General features: G+C 55.0%; 6 protein-coding genes across 6 annotated transcripts; 3 read left to right on the plus strand and 3 right to left on the minus strand.

Annotated features, from left to right (window-relative positions):
* Positions 1-3351: 3351 nt before the first annotated feature.
* On the plus strand, positions 3352-4716 carry LY79DRAFT_509456 (uncharacterized protein; the record flags this gene model as incomplete). The annotated part of the gene is made up of 1 exon (XM_060554057.1): positions 3352-4716. A coding segment is annotated over one exon (1365 nt), but the record flags the coding sequence as incomplete, so codon positions are not given.
* A 1884-nt stretch (positions 4717-6600) lies between these two features.
* LY79DRAFT_667348 (uncharacterized protein) lies at positions 6601-7017 on the minus strand (the record flags this gene model as incomplete). Its single annotated transcript, XM_060563357.1, has 1 exon — positions 6601-7017. One exon carries the CDS (start codon positions 7015-7017, stop codon positions 6601-6603), a length of 417 nt encoding a protein of 138 aa, XP_060417188.1.
* Positions 7018-7482: 465 nt separating this feature from the next.
* LY79DRAFT_509779 (uncharacterized protein) lies at positions 7483-8669 on the minus strand (the record flags this gene model as incomplete). Its single annotated transcript, XM_060554089.1, has 4 exons — positions 7483-7655; positions 7701-8136; positions 8184-8467; positions 8516-8669. The coding sequence occupies 4 exons, from the start codon at positions 8667-8669 to the stop codon at positions 7483-7485; spliced, it is 1047 nt and encodes a 348-aa protein (XP_060417189.1).
* A 6530-nt stretch (positions 8670-15199) lies between these two features.
* On the plus strand, positions 15200-17626 carry LY79DRAFT_509485 (peptidase family M20/M25/M40 protein; the record flags this gene model as incomplete). Its single annotated transcript, XM_060554059.1, has 1 exon — positions 15200-17626. One exon carries the CDS (start codon positions 15200-15202, stop codon positions 17624-17626), a length of 2427 nt encoding a protein of 808 aa, XP_060417190.1.
* Positions 17627-18183: 557 nt separating this feature from the next.
* On the plus strand, positions 18184-19470 carry LY79DRAFT_60860 (RNA recognition domain-containing protein). Its single transcript, XM_060561915.1, has 3 exons — positions 18184-18278; positions 18375-19026; positions 19089-19470. Exons 1-3 carry the CDS (start codon positions 18259-18261, stop codon positions 19311-19313), a joined length of 897 nt encoding a protein of 298 aa, XP_060417191.1. The 5' UTR covers positions 18184-18258; the 3' UTR covers positions 19314-19470.
* Positions 19471-20368: 898 nt separating this feature from the next.
* Positions 20369-20827, minus strand: LY79DRAFT_667352 (uncharacterized protein; the record flags this gene model as incomplete). The annotated part of the gene is made up of 1 exon (XM_060563358.1): positions 20369-20827. One exon carries the CDS (start codon positions 20825-20827, stop codon positions 20369-20371), a length of 459 nt encoding a protein of 152 aa, XP_060417192.1.
* Between the last annotated feature and the right edge of the window lie 1455 nt (positions 20828-22282).

The raw sequence follows: 22282 nt of genomic DNA on the forward strand, positions 1-22282 counted from the left end.
GTCACTTCGCTGCGACTGTCATCGCTTTCGTCGACCAGATAGCCACGGCCACGACGCTCATGCGTGTTACAATGACCATCTATACCAGAACCGCCGTTCCGTCTGTAGCTGGGATCATCGTCGCAGGCGAGGCTGATACGAAAAGGGATAAGTTTGTAATGCTCCCCATGTTAGCTGCTTGGGGTACTGGCTGGGCCTGGGTGCGAGTCTGTACTACGTGTGATGGGTAAGTAAAAACTCCCTAACAGGTAGTGTGGAGTTGTGACCCACGTACGCGAGACTCTCACTGGCCAGAATTATGATGGATGTGCACAAGAACCTCAAAGTACCGTCGCTGAGGTAATCAGAAAAGCACGGCCATATTTACCTGACGAGGGGGTTAAACTTTGGCCCGATACCATAGTACACGATTTCCTGTGCCGAGTCGAGTTGCGTAATCGTTGTGCTGCATTAGCCGTCTGTCTCGGCCATTACGCATCCTTTGTATCCATACCGCACCGAGGAACCCAGCGGCGTTCTGGAGTGGTAGAAATGGATGTGGTAGATAATAGGAGGAGGTACTTACTCATGGTGCCTTGGATTGGGATGGGAATCATTATGTTATCCACATTTGCCAACTCGGCCTTGGCTCACCTGCAGGGCTTTATGACTATAATATGCACGTATACACACTAATCAGCTGGTGCCCCGGGTAAAATAAGATAAAAAGGAGGGGAGGGGGGGTAGGTGGATGGGTGCCGGGGAAGAGAAAGAAAGGGTTGGGAAAAAAATAATAGTAACAATACTCCGTACAAGCGCAATGCCAAAAGCTACTTTGGTATCCACGCCCACTTACTCAGGCCCACGCCCCCCTGCGCATCCTCCCCTCCTGCACGGTACCTACCTATCTATCTGTTGTGCATAGGCATGCTAATTGTACCAGCCATTCCAGCAGCTGTCATCCCTCCCTAGGTAGGTACGCCGAGTGCGAGAGAGGGCTAATCCCCCGATCCACCTTATCCTAGCCCATCCCATCGTGTCCCCCCTTCCTTATCCCGTTGTCCATCCGTGTCTCTCTCTCAAGCAGGTAGTCTTCCTTCCTCCTTTGCCTCTTTGCTGCCACCCCATCCCTGTCCTCCCCTGACCCCCAGTCCCTCGTCCCTTGTTGTGTGTTTCCATCAATCAATCAATCAATCAACCTCCCATCCTTCGCTGCTTCACCCATCCACATTCTTTCTTGCGTCCCCTTCCATTCCTTTACCACCCTCGCTTCTCCCCTTCCCTTTTACTCCTCTCGTTCGCTCTCTTCTGCCGACCCCACCCCTCACCCGACAACGTCTTCGACAAGTCGTCCTTGACATCCTCTCGCCTCCGTCAAGAATCTCATACGGCGACGTCGATTCCTGGATTCTCAACCTGCGCCCCTTTGTGTCGTGGAAGGGGTCTTTTTTCCGAGTCGATCCTGCAGCCCCTTCATGTGCCTTGAGCCGGTTTGATGACCCTCTTGAGGTCCCGCCAACAGATGCCAGGTTCCTCATGAATTCGACATCGGGAACTACCTCAATTACCCAAGACGTGACGGATCACTAAACGACGTCTTTCTCACTCCATCCGACGATATCTCGTCGAGTCGCTCATTATACATACCCAAACCTGCATCACACTCTTTGACAATACCTTGTCAAGTACATTCGTTCTATAACACCCTGACACAGTGAGTTGCTGCCGCCTCCCATTGGCGCCGACCCCGACTGACAACAAGCTCGAGATCACCAAACCCAAATACCAAGACTGGTGGTATATTCACAATCTTTCAAACCTATCCCGATTCCATTTGCAATTCATTGGAAGGAAACCATGCACGCCAAACCCGCCATTCTGGCCGCCGCCCTAGGCCTGGCCTGCTCCGCCTGCGCCGAACAAGAGCGGCCCAAGATCTACTTCCCCCGTCACATTAAACGACAGTTCACGAACTCGACCGTCACGAGGCAGGAGACATTCCCAGCGCCCGAAAGCACCCCCTTCGATTCTTCCTCATCATCGATACCCTCCAGCTCATCGTTCGGTGATATTCTGACGCGCCTGTCCGATTCTCTCTTCGGCCCGACATCGACCAATCCATTGATAACGCCGCTGCCCACTCCCACTTCTGCCTCCGACCCCAACTCGGCTGCGTCCCTCTCGACCATGTCCACGTCACTTCAGACCCTCACGGACGGCAGAGTGACGACTGTCATCATATCGAGTACCATTATTTTCGACCCAACCGAGACGACGGAAACCACTAACCCTGTTGGACCAACGAGCTCTTTGCCGCCTGTCACTGTTCTGCCCACGAGCATCGAATCGTCCACTATTGCAGCTAGCGAAACGCTCGCGAGCTCGCAGGCAACGCCTACAATTTCCGACGCCACTACTGCCAGCCAATCGAGCTCCGTTGAGGTCGCCCAGTCCGCCGCTGTTGACGTTTCCACTACCCAGTCTCTTCCGTCGTCTTCTTTGATACTTAGCTCCAGATCGGTCCAGCCGTCGGTGCAGGTGACCACTACTCCCGATTCTTCAGCCGCCATCCCGAGCTCCACAGCTCAGAGCACGTCTGAAGTGGCCAATTCGAGTATCGAGGCCAGTCTTACCACGCCCGCGTCCTCGTCTGGCATCCTTCTGGCACCTACGGGAGTTGTCACATCGACGTCTAACACGGTGCCCGCTACCTCGCTCACCGAGCCTGAGAGCACCAGTGCCAGCCAGGAATCCACTAATACTGTTGCCAATAACGCCGTCCCCGCCGTCAACACTACGGAGCCTTCAGCTCCGACCTCGGGGACTTCCGTCGTCCTCCCCCTGGAGACAACATCAGCCTCCGCGGTACAGTCGGGCCCGTCCGCTGAAAACGTCTCGATCCAGACGACTTCTTCCGCTGTCTCGGAGACTAGCAAGGCTCCTAACCCCCTGGACCCGATAGTGTCTTTCCTTTCCAGTGAGGTGGCCGTTCCTACCAACATAACTGAGCCGATCGCCAATGCCACCTCCATCTCCGAAGCTCCTGTTACGACATCTGGTCTCGTCATCCCAACGCCCACCGCACTCCCGGCCCCGACCGACCCCACGGCTACGACGCTGCCTGTCGCCACTGAACCTGTTGCCAACGTCACATCCTCGGCCGGTGCCACCGGCGCCCCTACCACATCGTTGCCTGTTCCGACTGAGCCCGCTGTGAGCGCCACCTCCACTGAGCTTCCGGTCGAGTCCACAATATCGCTGCCTGCTACTAGCGAGCCGGTCGTTAATATCACGTCCTCTACCGAGATTCCCGAGTCTGCTTCCGTAACTGTTCTCCCCACTGGTATTGCTAATGCCACCTCGACCGACGCATCTGCACCTACGACTTCGGCTACTGGTGGTACTGAGATTCCTTTGAACAGCACCTCTACGGGGCTTCCGACGACCACCGCGCAGCTTCCGACCTTAACCGAGCTTCCCACCTCGCTCACGTCCATCAGCAACGCGACCGCGACCGACACTGTGACTGGAGCACCCACTACGTCTGTTTCTCTGTCGTCCACTTCCATCGCCAATGAGACAGCTACCGCTACTGAGCCCGTTCTTACCACTAGCGATATCCTTACATCAGCTACTGAGATCCCGACCTCAGCTACGGTCCCTGCGAACACATCGGAGGCCCTCACGAAGACTGTTGTAGAGACCACTCCCACCGTCACGCCGCCACCACCTACGACCACCCCGGTGGTCACCAGTATCCCAGCTACGGCCACGATCACTGATTCTGAGTCATGGCTCCCGAGTATCATCATCGTGGAGCAGTCTACCTCGCTCAGCACGCCCACGGAGGCTCTGGCTCCCACGTCGACAGTTCCGCTGCCTACCGACCTGCCCAAGGTTATTAGTGGACCTAACCCCAATATTGAACAACCCAAGGACTCTATGCTTCTCCAGATCGGTTTCTTGCACGGCGAGAATTACCAGCACGTCAGCAAGAATCCCAATGCAGCTGCTCAGATCTTCACTTTCTTGCCCCAGGCTCTGGCGGATGCGGTTGGTATTGATGTCAACCAGATTCAGATGACGAAGCTCGTCCCATACGATACGTCTCAAACTCTCGGCTACATCACCACGCTCGCCAAGTTCTATTACCCCCGAAGCATGGTTGACACACTGCGCATGGATATCAAGATTGCCAACTCGGCCATTTACAACAACCCGAACCCCCTCATCTATAACCTTACGCAGAACATCAATCCCGCCATCGAGATCATTCCAGGCATGGAGGATGATGGCGGTTTTACCGGTGATAACGGCTCTCCTTCGTCCTCGACCCCCAACAACTCCAACGACCCCTTCGGCGGCGACGACGACAGCTCCAAGCAGTCCCCTATCCAGAAAGGAACCGCTGCTGCTATCGGTATCGGTGCTGTTGGTGTTGCTGCCGCGTATGGTGCTGCCATGTTCATCATTGCCCGCCGCTACAAGCAGAAGAAGCAGGCGCACCGTCGAGCAAGCTCCCTGACTTCCTCCGAGATGCGCTACGCTGATGCCGGCAGTCCGCCTATGATGGGAGGTGCTCTGATGAGCCGCGATTTCTCCAACTACGGCGGAGTCGCCGGCGGCCGTGAAAGTCATGGCAGTGGTCGCACTGGACGGAGCGGCATGGGTAACTCGGCGCGAACGGCTGTTATTTCGGCCCCGGTCGCTGCTGAGAACTCTCTTGGCTGGAACTGATTGACGACATAAACGCCATTTATAACTATCACCATTTTACGCTTCGATACCCTTCGGGAGGATCCTGTTTGATGAGATGCTTGGCAGTTGCTTCGTATCTATCGATGGCATGTAAAGGAGGCACGTCAGCGTGTCCTCGGTCATGTGCTATCTGCTCGAAAGATTTCTTTCCTTTATTTTTGTCTTCTGTCCACAATACCCTTCTACCTTGGAACCGGTCTAGGTCGCTCCCATTATCAAGATCTCGGCGCCGTTGTACGTGGGCTCCTTGCTTCCGTCTTTGTCCGGGCACCACTTGTGCGTCGAGTATTGTATTTTATTTTTTATTTTTTAATATCTTGTATCGGTGTCGAGGATCTCTGCATGCGGTGGAAAGTTGGATAGGGAAAGCATCAGTAACGTGTTCAATCCCGGCATGCGAGGAGTTGGCAAGTGGCAGAAAAGCGGCAATACCCTGGGCGGGGTGAAGGATGTCGGCTGTGTTCCCCTGTATATTTTATTTAAAGGCGTAAGGCATACACATAGCGCCTCTCCCTCGGTCCTTCTCCCATCCCTGCCCATTAATCTGAGATGCACCCGGGTTTGCCCTGGTGCTATCAGATTAAGGGTTGCCTCATGCCTGTATTGTCGCAGATACAGCAAATAGAGTAAGAACAAAAGAAAAAAAAATAACAAAACCCACTGCGTCCGAAGGGCTGGCGTTACAATGTGTGCCGACCTGCGCAGGCTGTAAATAGATACCTGGTTATTAGCCAGTCAAAAGTATACATATTTGTTTGCAGCACCTTATTTTTTCCGCCTTCGTCGTGTTCTCACGACTTCTGGACGGCAAAGGTGCACGCGCAGGTATATTGGTGGCTAGGTCCTGTGCGCTATACAACTTCATCTCTAAACACATGCCAGACCATACAGTAACATAGCATGGGAAGGCAGAAGCAGACACCTAGACAAAGACATGCTAATAATTGAGTCCGCACAAAAATGGTTCGAAAACCTTGTCTTCACCCTGAAGTACCTTGGGACCTTGGCAGCCAAGCATCTGAAGGCTCTCGCAGCAATGATCTAGTTGGGTCGGTCGAGCTGAACTGAAGCGCCCATACTGATGTAGGTTCACTAACCATATAAGAATGGCGACGAAGTGAAAGAAATGCGCCACTGTAACGTTTAGTGACACAAGAGTTAACAAGGGCAACTTGCACTCCTAGGCAGACTGCCTCTAGCAAGTAGCTTGGTTCCTACGTAATGGCTATCACAGAATGAGTTATATGGTCAAGAATATAGGAATATATCAGATCATGACCTTGCTTGGAGCAAACGTGGATGCCTAATACAATACCAGGGAAGCGCAGGAAGGTTCGAGGATTCCCACATTCCAGCAGAACAGTTTCAAGGAGAGACGGTCTCACCTCGCACAAGGAAACGCTGAGATGCCATATCGGAATGGGATGTGAGGGTTGGCTGGGCCCTTTGCCTTGCATTGTCTAGCAAGAGGTAAGTCAAGAATGCTGACACCATGGCAAGCTCATAGGAACCCGGACTGGGTTGATGAACCGTAAATGGCTCTAGTCTCCGTGGTTGGCAAAACCGAGCTGACTTGAAGTTGTCCGTTGGGTACTTGTGCACAGCTATGGTCTGCGACTGAATCTTGATATTCACGTTCACTGCGATTGGGTTGGTAGTAAAACGACAGATTAGCATGCAAGTAAATCGAGTCTGTTCAACTCGTACAGTCTCTAGCTGCTTCGGGGTAGGGGCTTCAAGACTGCTTCCGCATATTGCAAAGTTTGCGCGACATTGATGGTGGAAGTGAGAGCGAGTGAATAAAGGAATAGACCGCTGATCTGATTTGCCCATAAGTGTATCGCACCAACCAGCCGTCCCAGCTCAGATGTTTCCTGGTGACAGCCTAACATCGAGCAACGATGCACACAGCTGTACGACAAGCTTCTTGGCGCTCTTCTCCGACCCTCCTGTCCATACTGACTCGTCGCCCTCCCAAGCAATCGACACAATCCTCGCGTAGTCCCGGGCAACAACCCGAATCTCGACGATCGGGGACCTTGTCCAGCTCCTCGCGAACACCAGCTTGTCTTCTCCCGTTAACGAAACCACCCATCGGTCGTCCATGCTCTCGGGCTGGTAGCCCCGCTTCATGCGATCCCAGGCCTCGGCGGCGAGGGGACAATCCCACGATGCGGTAGTACGCTTCGATAGGCTTCTGCTTCGTTCCCTGTCCGCAACGACAAGTCTGGTGTGCGGTGTCAATCGGAACCTGCGGTGGAATATCCGTGAGAATCGCATTGTTGCGGAGTGTCAATAAGGAGTGATGAGAACTTGTGCTTGTTGAGAGGTTGAATAACAAGCCATCAGCCAACACTGTACCCGTTCTCTGGGTCAACTGGCGTCAGACGATTAGAACACCTGTCAGCTTACGCCTACCATCCATACCTTTGACACGTCATCATATTCGACTCGTAGTGGGTAGCTGACTTCCGCTCGGGCAGAGCACTTTAACATGTTGAAAAGGTTCGTTCGATGAAACACGATTCTCGACCGTGAGACTAGCTCGCTCTGCTTTGCTCCTGGCAAATATGAAGCCAGTTTCTTCGTGAACCTCAACTGTGTGGCTACCTCGTCACAACAATAAAAAGACGGCGACAATTTTCCTCTCGACGCCAGACACCAATGCAATAACCATTCCAACCCGCTCATTTGTCACACTTCGTTACGGCCATCCATTGCCAGTGATATGATACATTCCATACATCACGCCTCCTTTGCAGCCTCGCCAGAACCCGCAGTGATCGAGGGCGTAACGCGAGCAGTAATGCTGTCGTCCTCCTCAACGGCCGCGGCTCGGAGATGGGACGGGTTGACTGGCTCGCTGGGGTTTCCATGGCTAGTTGTGCCGGAGAGCAGATCTGTCAATTGTTTCTCTACTCGCGTGTCAGCCAAGTACCGCAACACCTGTAAAGACTACTCACCCAAGTCACGAATCCGGTGGCGCAGCATCTGGTTCTCCCTAACAAGCATTTGGGTCTCTGCCTGATAGAAGGCGCTCTCGTCTCGGCCGCCGAGAACCCAGTGATCACCACTATCGCCGCTTATAGACGTCGACCGCAATCTCGGGGAAGCACCGCGACTGGAGGTTCTGGACCGGCGCTGGAGGTCTGCTCTCGCCATATCGAACGAGCTACGGGGGTGAGGCATCACGGGTGATCTCGAGAATGAGCCAGAAGATGGCAGTGGCGTAAAACCTGACGGAGGCAGAATGCTGCTCGGCTGCGAAATCGGTGTTCCTTGATTGGATCTCTCGGATGCAATGGCAGAATCCTCAACGGCGGAGGAGTTTTGTCCCTGGGAAGCTTGCAGCTGCTGGAGTTGCAACTGTTGATGACGGATCATTTGCAAAAGTCGGTTCTGCTACTGTCAGTCTCTGGACACTGGAGGCACAAATGGTCACATACGACTTGCGCTTCCTGCTCAGCCTCGAGCTCCTGGTGGAGTTCACCCAGACTGGGAGCTCGGTTGTGGTGAGGATCACCGCCGGGAACAATCATCGGCGAGATCGCCATGGGCTGCGGACTGGCGTTCGTGGCGCCTCCAGACTGAGCATGTTGATTATCTGCGACCATCTCTCCAGGACCGGGAAGAGTAGGGTCGTTGAGTTGCAAGTTCATCAGAACCGTGGATCGTCTTCGGCCGGCGTTGGGGGATTGTCGGCTACGGGAGAGAGAACCGCTAGAGGAGCCTATAACGATCAGCACCAGACCATTACATAACTATATTTCACACATACGTCGAGACGGCTCGTGCTGGAGACCGGCGTTCATAGTGGCCGCAGCTTGCAGCGAGGTTGACAACCGACGGGGCGAACCGGTGGGCGACTCCCCTCGAGGAGCGGGACCGGCGGCGGCGGGAGAGAGGGACATTTCGCCGTTGGAGGAAGCCATTCCGGATCGGATGGGCAGAGACGGAGGAGATGAAGGGAGGGAGTTAAGATCCGGTGCCATGTCAGGTCATTGATGCTTTTGGCAAGACTGAGAGGGCAGTGTTGGTAATTCAGGTGGTTGACCTGGGGTATCCAGCAACGGCAGTAGCACCAGTGGATCAGGCAGACAAACGCTGAGAAGCGAGAGATCGTCGTTGAGATGGCTGCAACTCTCCGGAGGTGGGGTGAAAGTGCGTCAGAAGTGGCGCGCTATGTATCCAGTGAGGTAAAGTAGGAAGTATCAGGGCGGTGGACGTGATGGAAGTCGGAGGATATGAACTTGAAGGGGTGTTGGCCGTGAACTACCTGGGAGACTAGGATTTCAAAGGAGATCGAAAACGTTCGCGGACAAACATACCTAGATAGCGGTGGCGTGCCAGTTGGGCATCTGCTGACCGGTGATGGTTGAGGTTGTGGATTCTACAGGTCACGAGTTGCATCGGTCGATTTGTGGTCAGAGGAAGGAGGTAAGGTGCTGAAGGTACCTACCCTCCTAGGTACCTACCAAGGTATGTATGAGCTGACCCTCAGTAAGCACCGCTAATGGCCAGCAGGTTTGCAGCTCCAACTGTTTTTGGTAGCTTCCAGTACCTACTCACAGCTGTGACGTTTGGTGCCCTTCCTACCAATCAGATGCCGGACTCCTCGGAAGAGGCGAACTCCCCAAAAGGGTAGGCATGCTTAGTCATATACTCTCCAAGCAACCAGGCCTTGTCGGTTTGAGAACACCCGATTTTGTCCAATTGAACGAATGATTGTGGGCGCACACAAGCCGCGGAAGGCCAACGGTCCAGTCCCTACAAAGACCTCACACCTTCGAGCCACAGCCGGCTGCGCCACGTCGATTATGTCCATCCCCGGGTTCCAAAAGTGGTTGTCACGACTGATGGGTATGATAGCCAACATCCCGATTTTTATCGAGTTGGCGGAGACCTCACATGGCTCGACTTCGGTTCGTAAGTTTTCACCTGAAGGCCTTCAAAAACAGACGCTTAGTTTGGACAGCGCGCTGTCAAACGAAGCCTCGAAAGCGGATGGCCAATGTTTATCCTCCGATGTTTATTCTTGTCGGGGCCGTTCCAGCTGGCTTGTGTCTCAGGTGAGTACGTTGCGCAAGCCATCGCCTGGTAATGCTTAACAGAGCCAGAACTTTCTATTTTGAAGATCCTCGCCACTAGGTCTCTCGCCAACAGCGCCTGGCTGGGCAACCGGCGCAAGAACAAGTGCCGATCGAGGCGCCGCCCGTAGCCCTTTGCCGTGCTACCTGCCATTCACGTGCCTGGCAGAGCTGGTGGCATAGACGCAGCACAAAGTGATGGTGGCGTCGTTGCGCCCAAAGCCAATGTGCACCCATACATACGCTACGACAGTACACCCGAAGCCCTACTGAGCATTAGACTATGTCCATTATGCGTGCGCAGTCAAAGCAACTGATGAAGGTAAGAATGGGCACAAGAAGTGGGCAGGAAAGTGGCATGCACTTGCACCACGCGGCCGGCGACTGTGCGCTTGGCTAATGCCACTACGGAAGAGTCCGCTGGGCCTCTAGGTGTACCGCTCGAACGTGTCGCGCAGATCCGCGCGGCTGCTGCTTAATCGCCACGTTCATCAGATTCGCTGGTCTCTTCTGCTGCTGCGGCTATGGCTGCGGCTGCATCAAGGCTGAATGACTGTGAGTAGATTACCATTGCCGTCTCGTTATGGGCTGTTGCAAGGTTGGGATACTGATCTGCTTGCTGTTAATGAGTGAGGTATTGGGTAGGTGATTTGCCGCTGGCCTATGTACATTTTTTTCCAGAAAAGATAAGAAAGGTTAAATCCCCAAGAAAAGTTAAACATCCATCAAACTTTTACGTATGTACAATACGAGATGATGGTAACTCTCACCAGTAAAGGATATCCTGGCCGACAAGGGATGAACATCGGTTGTCTTGGAAGGCTGAAAATTTGGCAAACCCTATGCTTGTGTTTCCACTATGCCGAGACTGTAGCCGTTATTGTGTGTTGTTGATTCGCTGCCATGGCGTTGATTCCCTGTCTGATCACAGCGTTCTTGAAAGCTTATACCAGATCGGGCCCTGAGGGTTGGTGGAGGACGTAAAGGACGCTACCGGTACTGCAGGGGACTGCGTCATCACGTCAGAGCGATCTCGCCAGCTATGTTGTGTTGCTTCCAAGGGCCGATGACACAGTGCTTGGTCAAGGAAAGGGGCGACGCCTGTTAGCGAAAAATGCGCTGCCGACGCTGCATTCCGGACGGCTAAGCCAGCTGACCGATCACATAACTCGAGAGATTCTTTACGAGGCATGTAAATATTGTGTCGACAGCGGCTGGCGGCCGGGAAAGAGACATTCGGCCTTGAACGCAGAAAACCAGGAGCCCATCACGGTAGTGCCGGCAGTCTCATTATCAACAGGACCCCAGTCGATATCATAACGAGGAGCCTCCACAAAAGACTCGCTTTGAAGACCGTTGACCCGTTGTCGTCGACCGCGTAATCTGCCCATCAACCGTGCGTGCCCCTCCAACGACGCAGAACCGACCGGCGGGTAACTCTACGCCTGAGAGGAAACTTCAAGGCTGCAGCACGCAAAAACACCAGAGAGTGCGCCGTGTTACTCTCTGACCCCTATTGCTTGGGGCGACATCCCGTGTTTTACACGAGCGCCGTGTTTTCGTCCCGGAGAAGGGTCGGATGGCATCTGACTGGCCTAGCGCCGCCATGGAAACATGAATGCAAACATGGACTGATCCAGTCGGCAGCCAGGGGTGCAATCATCCTTAGCAAGCTTGTGAAGAATCATCTCAGTCGGAACCCGTTGTCCTCCATGTGGCGGTAGTGGCTTGCTCGTGCAAGAGTTTCGCCGAGTGTCAAGAAGAGACGTAAGCCAGTCCATCCGAAGAAGAGACGAGGCCAAAGGCGTCTCAAGACGCCGATACGTTCGACCATTGTCAGTTGACACAGAACACGGGGGCCAAGGGAAGCCAGGCGGCAGACGAACAACCGGCGGCAGTCGTGCGAGAGGCAGGGGCTGAGATGGCAGGTGGAGGCACAGGATGAGGATGTTGGGATTCCTTCTCCGCTTCCCACAGACGTTCAATCTGGGCTTTCGGAAGAGTCGCGGCAGTAGCAGAGTGCAGCTGTTTCGCGTCGCTGGGACCGGATGGTTGGATCCAAGACCAGGGGTGTAGAAGATATGGATAGGAGTCAAGATGGGTGGGCATGTGCTCTGCACCCTGGCCGCTGCCGGGTGGCGGGCGGCTACTACGACGAGACCCTGGCTTGGGGGCGAAGCGAAACCTTTGTGTTGGGACCTGGCAGGAAAAAGCACAAAGGAAGCGGTTGGAATCAAGCTGGCTGAGATTCTCAGGCAGTGGCTCGTGGGCTAACGTTTCGAGGGCTCGGAGAAACGGCGATACTAGTGTACCTAGCGAAAGGAGGCCATGCATGCGCATGCGCCCTCGATTCTCAAGCCAACCTCTGTGCACAAAGTCCTCGTGGCCCTGCAGTGTAGCGATAGATGAAGCTTAAGGAAAGTAGGAGGGGGGTGGACGGCAAACATGTAGGTGGCAGAGGCAGCTGTGCGGTGATGGTTGGGCCTCGTGTTGATAATGTTGTTTGTTTGTTTCTTGAGCCGGCCACACGTTTTCCCCACCATCTGCAAATGATATTCCTTCTTCTCTCATCTCTCCCTACCCCATGTCCCTGGGGCGCTTCCTTTTGTTCCTTCTCCGCGCCGAAGGGGGTGGTGGGGGTTTCATTTCTTGTAATTGCTTTTGGGCAGACATTTGAAGGTGGGTGCATTGGGGTGGAGAAACATTGGAGCACGTACTATTTTCGCATAGTACCGGTGCAAGGTACGGATACATACACTAAGGTACCTACCTACCTACCAGGCCGCACGGTACATGCCATTGCAGGGCGTCAGCTTCAGCGCTGTTGGCTGTTGGTGGGAGGGTGGAGGAGGTACCGGTATACCTCTTTGGTAAGATAATGGCCTGTTATTTTGCCCTTGCAGAGGCCAGAGCTGACCGCCCGGACGGATTTTCGGACGATTCGATGCAGGGCATTGATTGCCAGGAACCACAGGGAAGGGAGGAAGGACATCGGCGCGTTCCCCTGTCACACGCTCAAAACCCGTCCCCGGATGAGCATGGGGCATCGGCTCCCTTACGTAGTAGTCCTCCTTTCTTGTCGACTGTCTCCAGGGTGAGCCCTGAGCCTGCGATAAACACTACAACGCAGAGACGATCGTTTTGGTAGAAGGGCCAGATGGAAACGTTTGTTTTGTTGTTATTGATGTTTTCGCCGCGGTGCGGTTGGACCGATGGTGACGCTGGATCTCCATCTCGAATGCAGGTAACGGACGGGCGGACTGCAGCTGTGCAATGCACGTAATATTCTTCAGTTGAGGCGAGGTACGAGAGAGAGAGAGAAAGAAGGGGGGAAACATGAGCAGTCACAGGACGTGTCGTATTGTCATTTCGCGAATGCGCGCCGCTGCACGGCAAAAACATAAAATAAAACAATAAACCGACGTTGGCCTCGCGTTTCTGGCACATCTCTGATATATCACACTTTACTATGTATTCCTAGCAGGCCTTGTAGGGGATTGCCAGTCGGTCATCCCTTTTCCCCCGGTTGAGGCTTCATTTGCCAGGTGCCAGAAGTTTGGACGTTATGGTTGCATCAACCAGCACTGAGCAAGGGGGGTGGGGACCACGGGACCCGGAATGGGTTCGAGCACTCAGGGGGTCCCAAAGAAGCAGTGAACAGGAAGAACCCATCCATTTCAGGGTTGGATGGAAGCGATGGGGAGCGACCTCTCACTGCACTGCACCTGGAACCAAACGTAGTACAGATACGATACAGGACAGATAGATACAAGGCAGTCCCTTCCTAGATAGAGGTTTCTTCTCTCCTCACCCTTTCTTTCTCATCTCTCTGGCTCACTGTTGATTTTCTGAGCCAAGATGCCTGGATGGTTCACTTGCCTGAGGGTGCCAAATATAATGACTACCTATGGTTACGCCGTCAAATTCCTTGCTTGGGTGCCAGTTGCCGGGCGGCAGGTGTGCAGAGTCTGTCCCTCGGGCAGCCTCTGTGTGTTGCTTTTGGCTGTAGGGGATCGCTATATGGGACGAGCTGAAGGTGATCAGTTGGGTGGATGATGGGCTAAGAACTGCAAGGGGTCACCAAGGCACATGCAAGTCGGAGGGTTCAGGTTCATGGGACAGGGTCCTGCCCTGCAGCCCGGACGCCGACTACGCACTCTCTTCTTGGCCCTTTTTTTGTCTTTTTTTCTTTCCCGGTTCGTGGTCCTCCCCTGTCGTCATCAGGTTATCAGAGAAGAGGGAGGAGAGAGCAAGGAAGGGAGACCCTGGACCAGAGATGGGCGCAGGATCCACGGGTATTCGTACAGGACACTGCAAGGAACTTGAACACCGACAGGATGGATGGATGGATGGATACTTAGGTACTTAGTTAGAGAGATGGAAAATCATTAACACACACCTGAGGTGTGGGATGAGTTCGTCCTTGGCACAGGATGAAAATAAAATATACATTGCAGGACGGGTGGTGCGCTTGCGCCAGTGAGCCTGTGTGCCACGGTGCCTGTGTGTGTGCCTGTGCTAGCAGCTAAAGCAAGTCCACCGACCTGGCCTAGTGGCTCGACCGAGCTCCTTTGCACTTTTCACCGGCTCCTACTCTCCCGCCGCGGTCTTGGATTCTAGTGTCTAGCTCTCTGCTCTGCTCTGGTCAATGTCCTCCATTGTTATTGTTCTTATTATTGCCCGAATGTCCTCCCATTTCCTTCTCGCCGCGAATGCTGCCTTGTTTTATCTTCTTGTACTTCCCCCTCACTTTCCTTCCATCTGCCTTTCCGTTCCGTTAGGCAGGCCCTCTCTTCCATCTGAACTCACCCGCTCACACTCTCCCTCACGTCCAAACTTGTTTCCCTACCTATCCGTACATAGGTTATCCTTCACCTCAATTCTGTGAATTGCTTCTTTCTGCCTCGTCCCAAGATTACATCCAGCCCAAAACCAGCCTTTTCCGTATTTAAGCTCCCACCCCATCCCGGTCGTGTCGGACACGCCGCCTGGCCTCACATCAGCAACAAATTCCAATAGCGCAAACACTTACAAGAGCCCTCTTCCCCTTCAACCGGCTCTTCTCATCGCAATAGCTTGCTTGCCGACCAACCCACACCCCAGACGTCCCGTTGCCGGGGTTGAAGACCTTGGTCATAAAGATCCACAATTACACACCCTGCCAACATTTGGTTGTTTCTTTATGCCTACCGCCTCTACCTACATTACCAAACCCACTCATTTGCTCCCTGTTATGCCAGAGCGCATCGTCGTCCCTCACTGTCTTATACTCATATCACCGCCCACCCTCTTCCGCTCTGGAAGCAGCCTGCTCAGATCAACCTCATAAGCAATAGCCCAAAATTTACGTCTGGCTAGATCAACTGACCCCAGTCATGGCTGATGTTGAGCCGAGCAGCCCAAACGTTACAACCTTTGCGGAAACGCTACAGTACCGCGCGACCCAGTCCCGCAGAGCACGACCGGCCAATGTGCAGACAGAGACCGCCGCTCCCGCATCGTCGTCGACTCGCATTCCTTTGCGCCCCGAGAACAGGCTCGACAAACGAGATTCGCGAACGGGACTGAAGACCATTTTTGGCAGAGCGAAATCGGTTCGCGAAGTCGACCCTACGAAGTCCTACTTCGACACCGGACGGGGCAGCGGCCTTCGTGCCTCATTAGCTGGGATTAGCAACTGGTCTCACATGCGGTCCGATCTCGCGCTATCCGGTAACCACTCGCGATCCACGTCCATATCCGCCAATGCGTCCTCCACCGACTTGTCCCTCAAGACAAGGCCTACCACTTCGGACAAGACCAGGCCAAACAACGCCCCCGCCGCGAGGTCATCGCGAGGCAGTCTTGCGACGTGGGACCCTCCGCCCCTGTTCCAAGCATACCCCCAAGCGATCAAGCATGCCCAACTCCTCGCAGCCACGACGTCCGCCGACGTGATCCTCCGTCTCACTGACCGGAAAGGCAGTATCAGTCTACGAGGGGCCCCGACCCAGCTCGCGCTCACCCCAGAGCCCGCCGAAGAGCACGCTGCTAGGGTAGCCGAGAGGGCGCGGAGGAAGCACCTACGAACGCTGTCCACGGTCAAGCTTGAGTGGACATCCAAGACTTACGTGCTTTGCACATCAGGCTACTTGCTCCAGTATGCCGCCGACGGCAGTTTTGACCGCCTGCCGGAAAAGGTGCTGCACCTGAGCAAGGACTCTGCCGCGTTTGTCAGTGATGCAATTCCTGGCAAACATTGGGTTCTCCAAGTCTCTTCGGCTATGGAGTCCAATGGCCTCACTGCCACCGACTCCCGGTCGCTGCTGGCCCGCCTGCCCTTCCGTGCGTCCGACAAGAGACATGCCGCGAACTTCCTCATGGTGTTTGACAGTGCCGAGGAGATGGAGTCATGGATTGCTGTCCTGCGCCGGGAAATCGAGGCGCTGGGCGGGAAGAAGAACCTTTCGGAAACCGGCAGGCCTAGGCCAGATGGCAGAATCGCTCAGCTGCGGATCCAGCCAAGCCAGCGCACTCTGGTCGTCCGTGACCCGAACAGGTTCTCGCGAGTGCTTCCGCCGGACTTTTCCCTGAAAATGGAACAAGTCAGGCTGCGCGAGGACGAGCCTCGCTCCGTCACGGATGCTGATACGACCCGAGATCCCTCAATCGACGACGTCTCCACCACCAACAGCATCATCTCCCACGACGGCCACCAGCTCGACAGCTTGCGTGACAGCACCAACCGGCTCTCGCACATATCGTCCGGCCAACGCACGTTTCTTACGTCTGCTGGCTCGTCGCCCGCGTGCTCCCCCGTGCGCGATAGCTTTGCCAGCAGCCACTTTGAAGATCTGCCTCCTCCGGTACGCGAGCCCTCTACGGTTAGGCCGAGACCGAACGCTGCGGCCATTCTCGACCGCCGCCAGTCTCTGCAGACCTTGGGCTACTCGGAGCTGCGTGCTTCGCCCATGTCGCGGCCTCCGTCCACGTACACGGAGGCCGACTTTGCTCACGTGGCCATCAACTTCAGCATCCCCACGAGCAGACGTTCCAGCGCCGTGAGAAGTCCTCCTTCTAGCCCTGAGCAGGCAAGGAATAGGGACTCCGTTATCAGGAACGCCCGCAAGCCTCCTCCAACCACGCTCGCCATGGCACGGCCTCTGTCGATAGTGGCAGACCAGCCGTCTCCTGTGCACGGTCTAGAGCCGGTAGCGGGTCAGGCAGCTGGAGTCTCCCGAACCAGAGAAAGCCAGGGGCACCGGACTTCGGTCAGCGATGTATCAAATGCCTACCCTCCTAGACAAACCAGCCTTGGCCCCAAGAATAAGACGGTTACGGTGACCCTTCGGACGAGTCCGCGAAAGTACGCTAGTTCACCGTCTCTTCAGGACGAGACTCCTGTCTCGCCGGAGCTCCGGACCTTCATCCTCCCATCCAAGACTCCCAGCCCGGCATCTTCATGTGAAGTCCGTCTTCAGGACTCCTCTCCTCGTCCACTGTCTTCCTCAGGGACTTGGTCCCGCGCTCAGGCAGTCGCCAAGAGGCTCAGTGCGCCTTCCCTCGCGAGCCGGTCCCCCGGAGACGACATGATCCCACCTCCCCCCCCGCCTCTCAGGGTGGTGTCAGCATCACTTGCATCATCGTCGCGTGCCCCGACAACTTCTCCCGCTCCTTGGAGCAAGCAAGTGCCCTGCAACGACCACTCGCATGGCGGCATGGGCAGAAGTAGCATGCCCGCACTGGTCGAAGGACCCCCGCCAGCGCCGCCACCAAACTATGCGCTGCCACCCATTCCTCAGAAACCACACTCCAATGCGTAGCTTGTTTTCTTATTTCGCTTTGTTCCCCTCCGCGAGGTTAACTATTCCTCATTTCCTATGGTTTTGCTTAGTTGGGTCTGTTTGCGTCATACCCTTTGCTGCACAAATCGGCGTTTATCGGATGGAACAAGTTTCGCCATCTGGAAGGCATATGGACCGTTTTGACGGTGAGGTGAGGTGCATATCATGGCTGGTTTTCGGACAACATACAATATGATAGACACCCCTAGGACGGGCCTTGTTGACGGGCTGCGTAGACCGTATTAGTAGATACAGCGCCTCTTTAAAAGGTCGAAAGAAAATCCAAAGACATGAAAATGGTATTTTGCAACGCGAGACGCACGCTAGATGAGAAGACGTAGGCATGTTTGTGGGTGAAGAGAATGACACGACAAATGAATGGAAAGGCTTTGGGGACGATAAGACCCAAAATGGCCTAGCGCCCCATCGCCCCACACCAGCGCTCGGTGGCGCACCACGAAAATCAATCAACATCAAAATTCCTCCGTGACCCCACCACGAAGTTGACCACCGTGACAACCCGCTTCGAAAACAGCAAACCTCTGACCGATACGATCGATTTTCGAGCCTGTACCCGATTGTCACGCACGCGAAGAGTACCGACCGATAACATGGCTACGCCTAAGACCAAGTACGCCCTCCATTCCGACCCGTTCTGCACCGGAAAGAAGAAGACAGATGAAAGGGGGGAAAAACTCGTCCAAAATAGCTAACCCCTCTCAATCAGGCATGACTGGGCCGACGACGAAGACGTCGAGGAGACGTCGACTGAGCTTCCCGCGCCCCAGACCATCAGCAACAAGGACGGAACCAAAACCATCATTACCTTCCGCTACAATGACCAGGGCAAGAAGGTCAAGATGACCCGCCGCATCCGCTACACGACTCACACAGAGAAAGTGAACCCGCGCGTCGCCGAGCGCAAGACGTGGTCCAAGTTCGGCCTCAGTGCCAAGGACCCCGCGGGCCCGGCCCCGGACACGACCTCGGTCGGCGAGAACATCATTTTCCGCCCCAGCACGAACTGGCGCAAGGACGAGAAGGAGCAGGGCGAGGACGCCGGTGCCCAGGCCCTCAAGGATAAGCTCAAGGACAAGCAGGTCAAGTGCCGTATCTGCAACGGCGAGCATTTCACCGCCCGCTGTCCCTACAAGGACACCATGGCTCCCGTCGGCGGGGACGTCGCCGACGTCGCCGCGGGCTTGCCCGACGAGCCGGGCGCGGGCAGCGCTGCGGCAGCAGGCCCTGGCGCCAAGAAGGGCAGCTACGTCCCGCCGGCACTCAGAGCCGGTGCGGCCGGCGGCGCCTCTGCGGGAGACAGGATGGGCGGCAGCAAGTACGGCGAGCGGGACGACCTCGCGACGCTGCGTGTCACCAACGTGAGTTCTTCCTGTCCCCTGCGCTGTGACTCTTGGCTGGTATACTGACAAACCGACGACAGGTCTCGGAGATGGCGGAGGAACAGGAGCTTCGCGACATGTTCGAGCGCTTCGGCCGCGTCACACGTGTGTTCCTTGCCAAGGACAGGGAAACGGGTCTGGCAAAGGGCTTCGCTTTCATCAGCTTCGCGGATCGGAGCGACGCCGTCAAGGCTGCTGCCAAGATGGACGGCTTTGGTTTTAAGCACTTGATCTTGAGAGTCGAGTTCGCCAAGAAGGCGGCCTGAGCTAGGCACCATGTGGAACAGGGGGCGGGTGTGGTTGTGCGGTAACGACGACGGTTCTTTTGATGCTACTACTGGAGATACGGCCACGGCAACGGCAATGGTATAAAATTGGCATCCTGGGGGATACGGTAGTTAATCCCTTTTTTTCTATCTCTCGGAAATGCAAAGTCATGATCTCACGGGAAACTAGACGGTATGCCTGAAGGGGGCTGTCATATGCCGGCGAGGGTGTGATCAATGCAGACTTGCAGTGCATGAACCATCATGAGGAGGAGCCCCGGCAAACGGGTTTACAGAGTTTTCATGATTGCAGGGAGAAGACTGTAGGATTCATGTTGGAAAACAATGTTGCTAGAATTCTGGTAACAACGAGAGGGGGGAAATTCAATGCAGGTATCTCTGATGAAGCTCCCCCAAACCGACTCCTTTCCCTCCTTTTCTCCAAGCCAATACGAGTGCCAACCGGTGTACAAAGAAAATGTTGGGATAATGATAGTGAAAGCTCAATGACCAAAGCAAGCAAGGCCCTCGACAAGACGCCGACTGAAGAGACCCGAGCACGGCCGCCACATTCCTCCTCTGCGAGCATCTGCTGAATATATGCGGTATGTATTACTGGAAGAGTCCGTTTATATGTTGGCTCCGTCATCATTATCTCGTCCAAAGTCGTGGGGCGTCGTTTCAAGAAGAAGCACTAAATGAATATGAATAATGCAAGAGAAAGGGAAATGAGAAGAAGGGGCGGGGCGGGTTATGATATGATGATGGGAACGACAGTGGGTGCCCGAGAGCGTGTGTAGCAATTACGTTTGCTGAGCGAGCTGCATATGATGCTGTGAATTGGGCGAGGAGTACATTATGGCGCTGGCGTGGAGGAAGACGATCCATTCGCAGGGCGAGTTACGAAAAGACGAAGAAGAGGCTCAGCCTGAAATCACCACCCTGGGCGCGGGCGACGAAAGGAGCGCGAGGAAGGCGTGGCATACTAAGCACCTAGCATATTAAGCCTCGATCCCCTTCATCCACGTAATAGAATCGACCCTGCGAATGGTCCATCAGGCGGCATTCTCCTCGGCCGGTGCATCGTCAGCCGGTGCAGCATCGGCCTCAGCTTCGGCATCGGCGGCCTCGCGGGCGAGCTTCTCCTCGAGCTTCTTCTTCTTTTCGAGGGCACGCTGCTTCCTCTTGGCATCGGCCTTTTGGCGGGCAGCCTCCTGGCGCTCGTCGAAGACGTAGGGGAGCGACTTGACGGCGGAAAAGGTGACAGCGAGGCCGCGGGTGAGGTGCTTGAAGCACTCGGCGTAGTGGGTCTTTGCATCCGAGAGATCGGCGCGGGCGGCGGTGGCGCGCTTTTTGGCGCGGTAGGCACGCTCGGCGCGCTGAGCGCGCTGGTAGTTGTCCGAAGCCTGCCGGCGGTTCGTCTTAAGGATATTTTCGGTGCCCGAGGTGCCGGGGCGCTTCGGGAGCGGCCTGTTTTCGCCGACGACGGAGGATGCCGGGGTTTCGCGGGCCATTTTTGACGGCGGGGGTGGTGTTTGTGGGGATGATGAACTATTACAATACGTTGCCTGTGTGATCGAGTGCGGTGTTCCGCTTGCTTGAGGTAGATGGTGTCAACTGTGACGGTCAACGAGTGAATAGGGGTCAGCAAAGACTACTTTGGTGAGCAGAACCACGCGCAAAGGAGGTGCACAGGGACAGAGCATGTCCTGTGACTCCCAGCACTTGTTCTTATACAACGGCCGAACGATGATGGCCACCCGTTGCGTAGAAGGGTCGCAGCCCGGAGAGAAATTTGAAGCATGAGGGGCCCCGTTGCGCGGTGGGTTGTGATTTGATACTGTTCATTCTACAAATTCATGCAAAAGGCCGGCGTACCCTGGACACCCCAGCAAAGCATGCCTCCATCTCCCTGATCAGGGGACGAATAAGTGGTCACCAAGCAGCCTCCTGGAAGCATAACAATGAAATCTGCCATCAACGCGGGTGCCACGCCTGAATCCGCGTGGTCTTGAGGGAGGGATGTTGATGGGAGTAGTTCATGTTGGCGGTTTGCATCGCGTGGTGAGACGGGCATATCCCTGTCCAACGAAGTACGTGTACGTGCTGGCGCCGTTGGAAGCCAGATCTAGGGCTTGAATGATGCCGGGCGTGACGGATATGAGCGAGATCGCATCCACTCGCCCTTGGTCGGTAAGTTGATTCGATCGTTGGAGGCATGGCCTTAAATGAGGTCGGATATGCTGACTTGCTTACCCACCATAGGCCGATAAGTTCTTATCAGCACGTGCTTCTTGCGATGGGGGGGGGACTGGCCTGAGCATCAGAGCTGGAGGGAGCCGGTTACGGTTTAGGTAAGCTAGTACAGAGACCCCGCATCTGGGTTTGGCTCGGTGCGATAAGAGAGGAAGGTCATCAAAACAGTCCTCAGAGGTGCCTCAGGTACGGGTGCAACAAGCGCAGGTCTGGCGCATCTTCCGCTCGAAGAAAATCGAAGAGGCTGGAAGTACCCCCACCCATACCATACTACCTACTACTACCTAGTGTAGTCTCCCTATCTGCGCGAGCCGGGATGATTAGGGCACCAGGGCGGGGGAACAGTCCGAGCAAGAGACACGTATGTCTTAGACAGACCGCTGGTATTATGCTTGCTCTCCGGCTGGACGACGACGTCAATTGGGAGTCCCCAAGGCGTACCTACATGGGACCTTTTATCTTATTTAGCCTTTGACGAACTGGGCATGTACACCGGTACTTTGGCCTATGAAAAATTTGCTTTAGGCCGGCTTTGACCCGGAAAACGCCGTGCAACTGCCTGCTAGTGCCGACGCTCAGTCGCTCGGACGAGGCTTAGTTATCCAACCCACATACCGTACCTAATCTCGAGTTGTTGCCTCTTTGACTGAAACTGGGGAAGAGCTACTGTAGGTAGTGTGCATACCTTTTCCAGCAATCAATCACATGTAAAG

The sequence above is a fragment of the Colletotrichum navitas genome (genome assembly GCF_030913465.1).
Source record: "Colletotrichum navitas strain CBS 125086 chromosome Unknown LY79scaffold_12, whole genome shotgun sequence".
NCBI lineage: Eukaryota > Fungi > Ascomycota > Sordariomycetes > Glomerellales > Glomerellaceae > Colletotrichum > Colletotrichum navitas.

What these genes read in the sequence shown, in the direction of transcription:
- LY79DRAFT_60860 (XM_060561915.1), top strand. Translation starts at nt 18,259, where the DNA reads ATGGCTACGCCTAAGACCAA. An exon ending in ATGGCTACGCCTAAGACCAA is followed by an intron (nt 18,279 to 18,374) that starts GTACGCCCTCCA and finishes CCTCTCAATCAG; the next exon opens with GCATGACTGGGCCGACGACG. An exon ending in CGACGCTGCGTGTCACCAAC is followed by an intron (nt 19,027 to 19,088) that starts GTGAGTTCTTCC and finishes AACCGACGACAG; the next exon opens with GTCTCGGAGATGGCGGAGGA.